Source organism: Nanorana parkeri, unplaced genomic scaffold, assembly GCF_000935625.1.
Source record: "Nanorana parkeri isolate BGI_ZX_2015 unplaced genomic scaffold, ASM93562v1 scaffold2443, whole genome shotgun sequence".
Taxonomy (NCBI): Eukaryota; Metazoa; Chordata; class Amphibia; order Anura; family Dicroglossidae; genus Nanorana; species Nanorana parkeri.
The window spans coordinates 145,715-147,856 of record NW_017308711.1 but is presented as its reverse complement, the minus strand read 5'-3'; the positions used below and the strand labels follow the sequence as shown (position 1 = coordinate 147,856).

Here is a 2,142-nt window from a genome sequence, read left to right as displayed (position 1 = left end):
TTCTCCTGTTAAAGTCCTTTCACTTCAATATGTTATTGGAATAATGTCCTCAGAATGTGAAGGCAGAATATCCTTGGAAGGATTTGCTGTGCAGGCATTTTGTCTCCTAATATTGTACAGTGAGGCAGTTCAGGCGACATAAACATGTTTTAGGGAGGTCTTGTGTGACATCGGTCTTATAAGATTGTGTCCCTGTGAAGATGCCGGGTAATGGCAATCAAATGTCAGACGTCCATGGGCCATGATTATCTCTTTTCCTAATCTTCACTGTATTTTATTTCATCTGTATTTTTCTATCTATCTATCTATCTATCTATCTATCTATCTATCTATCTATCTATCTATCTATCTATCTATCTATCTATCTATCTATCTATCTGTCTGTCTGTCTGTCTGTCTGTCTGTCTGTCTGTCTGTCTGTCTGTCTGTCTGTCTATCTACAGCATCTATATACTGAATATCTATTTGTAAAACATTTTAATAATAACATTTATATATTTAGGTAATATAACTTTTCTTTTACTCTCCCACAATGCACTGATGGAAATCCAATTGATGACTGTGAGGCAACACAAGACATTGTTCTCAGACACTCTGACACAGATGCTCATTGTGTTGGTATTTTTCTTCCTGCAGACAGTGAAAACTGCATGAAATGTTCTGATGAAGAATGGCCAAATGAGAAGAAGGATCGGTGTGTTCCAAAATTGATGGAGTTTCTCTCCTACACTGATGATACAATTGTTGCAGTATTTTCAGCTGTCTCCATCCTCTGTTGTCTTCTGACTGGTGTAATATTGGGGATGTTTATACATTACCAGGACACGCCCATTGTTAAAGCTAATAACCGGAACCTGAGCTATCTTCTCCTGGCCTCCATCATGCTGAGCTTCCTCTGTGTCTTCTTGTTTCTCGGCCATCCAGTAGACATGACCTGCATGCTGCGTGTAACCTCTTTTGGCATCATCTTCTCAGTTGCCGTCTCTTCTCTAATTGCCAAAAGTATCATGGTGTGTATTGCTTTTAAAGCCACCAAACCTGGGAGTTCCTGGAGGAAATGGATGGGACTCAAATTGCCGAATTCTATCATGTCTGTTTTATCAATGGTGCAACTTATAATCTGTGTCACTTGGTTGGCTATATCTCCTCCCTTCCAGGATCGAGACACTCACTCTTATCAGGGAAAGATCATCATTCAGTGTAATGAGGGTTCAGTTATCGGCTTCTACTCTGTCCTGGGATATATGGGGCTTCTAGCAGCTGTGAGCTTCATTATAGCTTTTCTAGCCAGGACATTACCGGACAGTTTTAATGAGGCCAAGTACATCACCTTCAGCATGCTGGTGTTCTGCAGTGTCTGGATTGCCATGATCCCGGCCTATCTTAGCACCAGAGGGAAATACATGGTGGCTGTGGAGGTTTTTGCTATAGTGGCCTCAAGTACTGGACTTCTTGGCTGTATATTTTTCCCAAAATGTTATATCATTCTGTTCAGACCTGACCTGAATACAAAAACAGGTTTGCTTAAAAATAGAGGATAATTATTTATAATGACCTCTTGAAATCAAAATATAAGTTATGATTACTAGAAATTGTTTTTTTTGCATTAAGATCCTTGGTTTTTGTAGTTCTGATATTTAATTCCTTCTTGAGAATAAAGAGCAATAACTTGTTTAACAACACAAGACGTTTAATGTGCTGAATCCTCATATCTTCATATAGAATAATTCTGTATATCATAAAAACATTTTTTATTAGTAAAATGTAACCATATAAAATGTGTAAATAATAAATAAAAATCAGTTCCCACAATATAATACAAAGCCTCTATATGTAGGCCCCTGTTTGACACTACATAACACCTCCATATATTTTATAATTCATAGATGTAGTTATTCCTGAGATGTTGATACCAGTATTGGGATACGTACACTTTTCTTAACATACATGCTAATAGAAGAACACAAAAAACAGCGCCCTCTCTTCATGTAGTAACATTTATGCTATGGATTGTTGTAAAACAAAGAGTAATACTCACAAAAATCCATATAACATGCATTCATCAAGATCCAAATGCCTGCCAGCACCATACAACCGATTGGATTTAAGAGTATCACAGTATGCAATAGATGTGGCTATATT

The 2,142-nt window shown here is 37.4% G+C and overlaps 1 protein-coding gene across 1 annotated transcript; it reads left to right on the top strand.

The window, feature by feature from the left end:
* Nucleotides 1-200: 200 nt before the first annotated feature.
* On the top strand, nucleotides 201-1,328 carry LOC108801687 (vomeronasal type-2 receptor 26-like; the record flags this gene model as incomplete). The annotated part of the gene is made up of 2 exons (XM_018573592.1): nucleotides 201-207; nucleotides 637-1,328. Coding segments are annotated over exons 1-2 (699 nt in total), but the record flags the coding sequence as incomplete, so codon positions are not given.
* Between the last annotated feature and the right edge of the window lie 814 nt (nucleotides 1,329-2,142).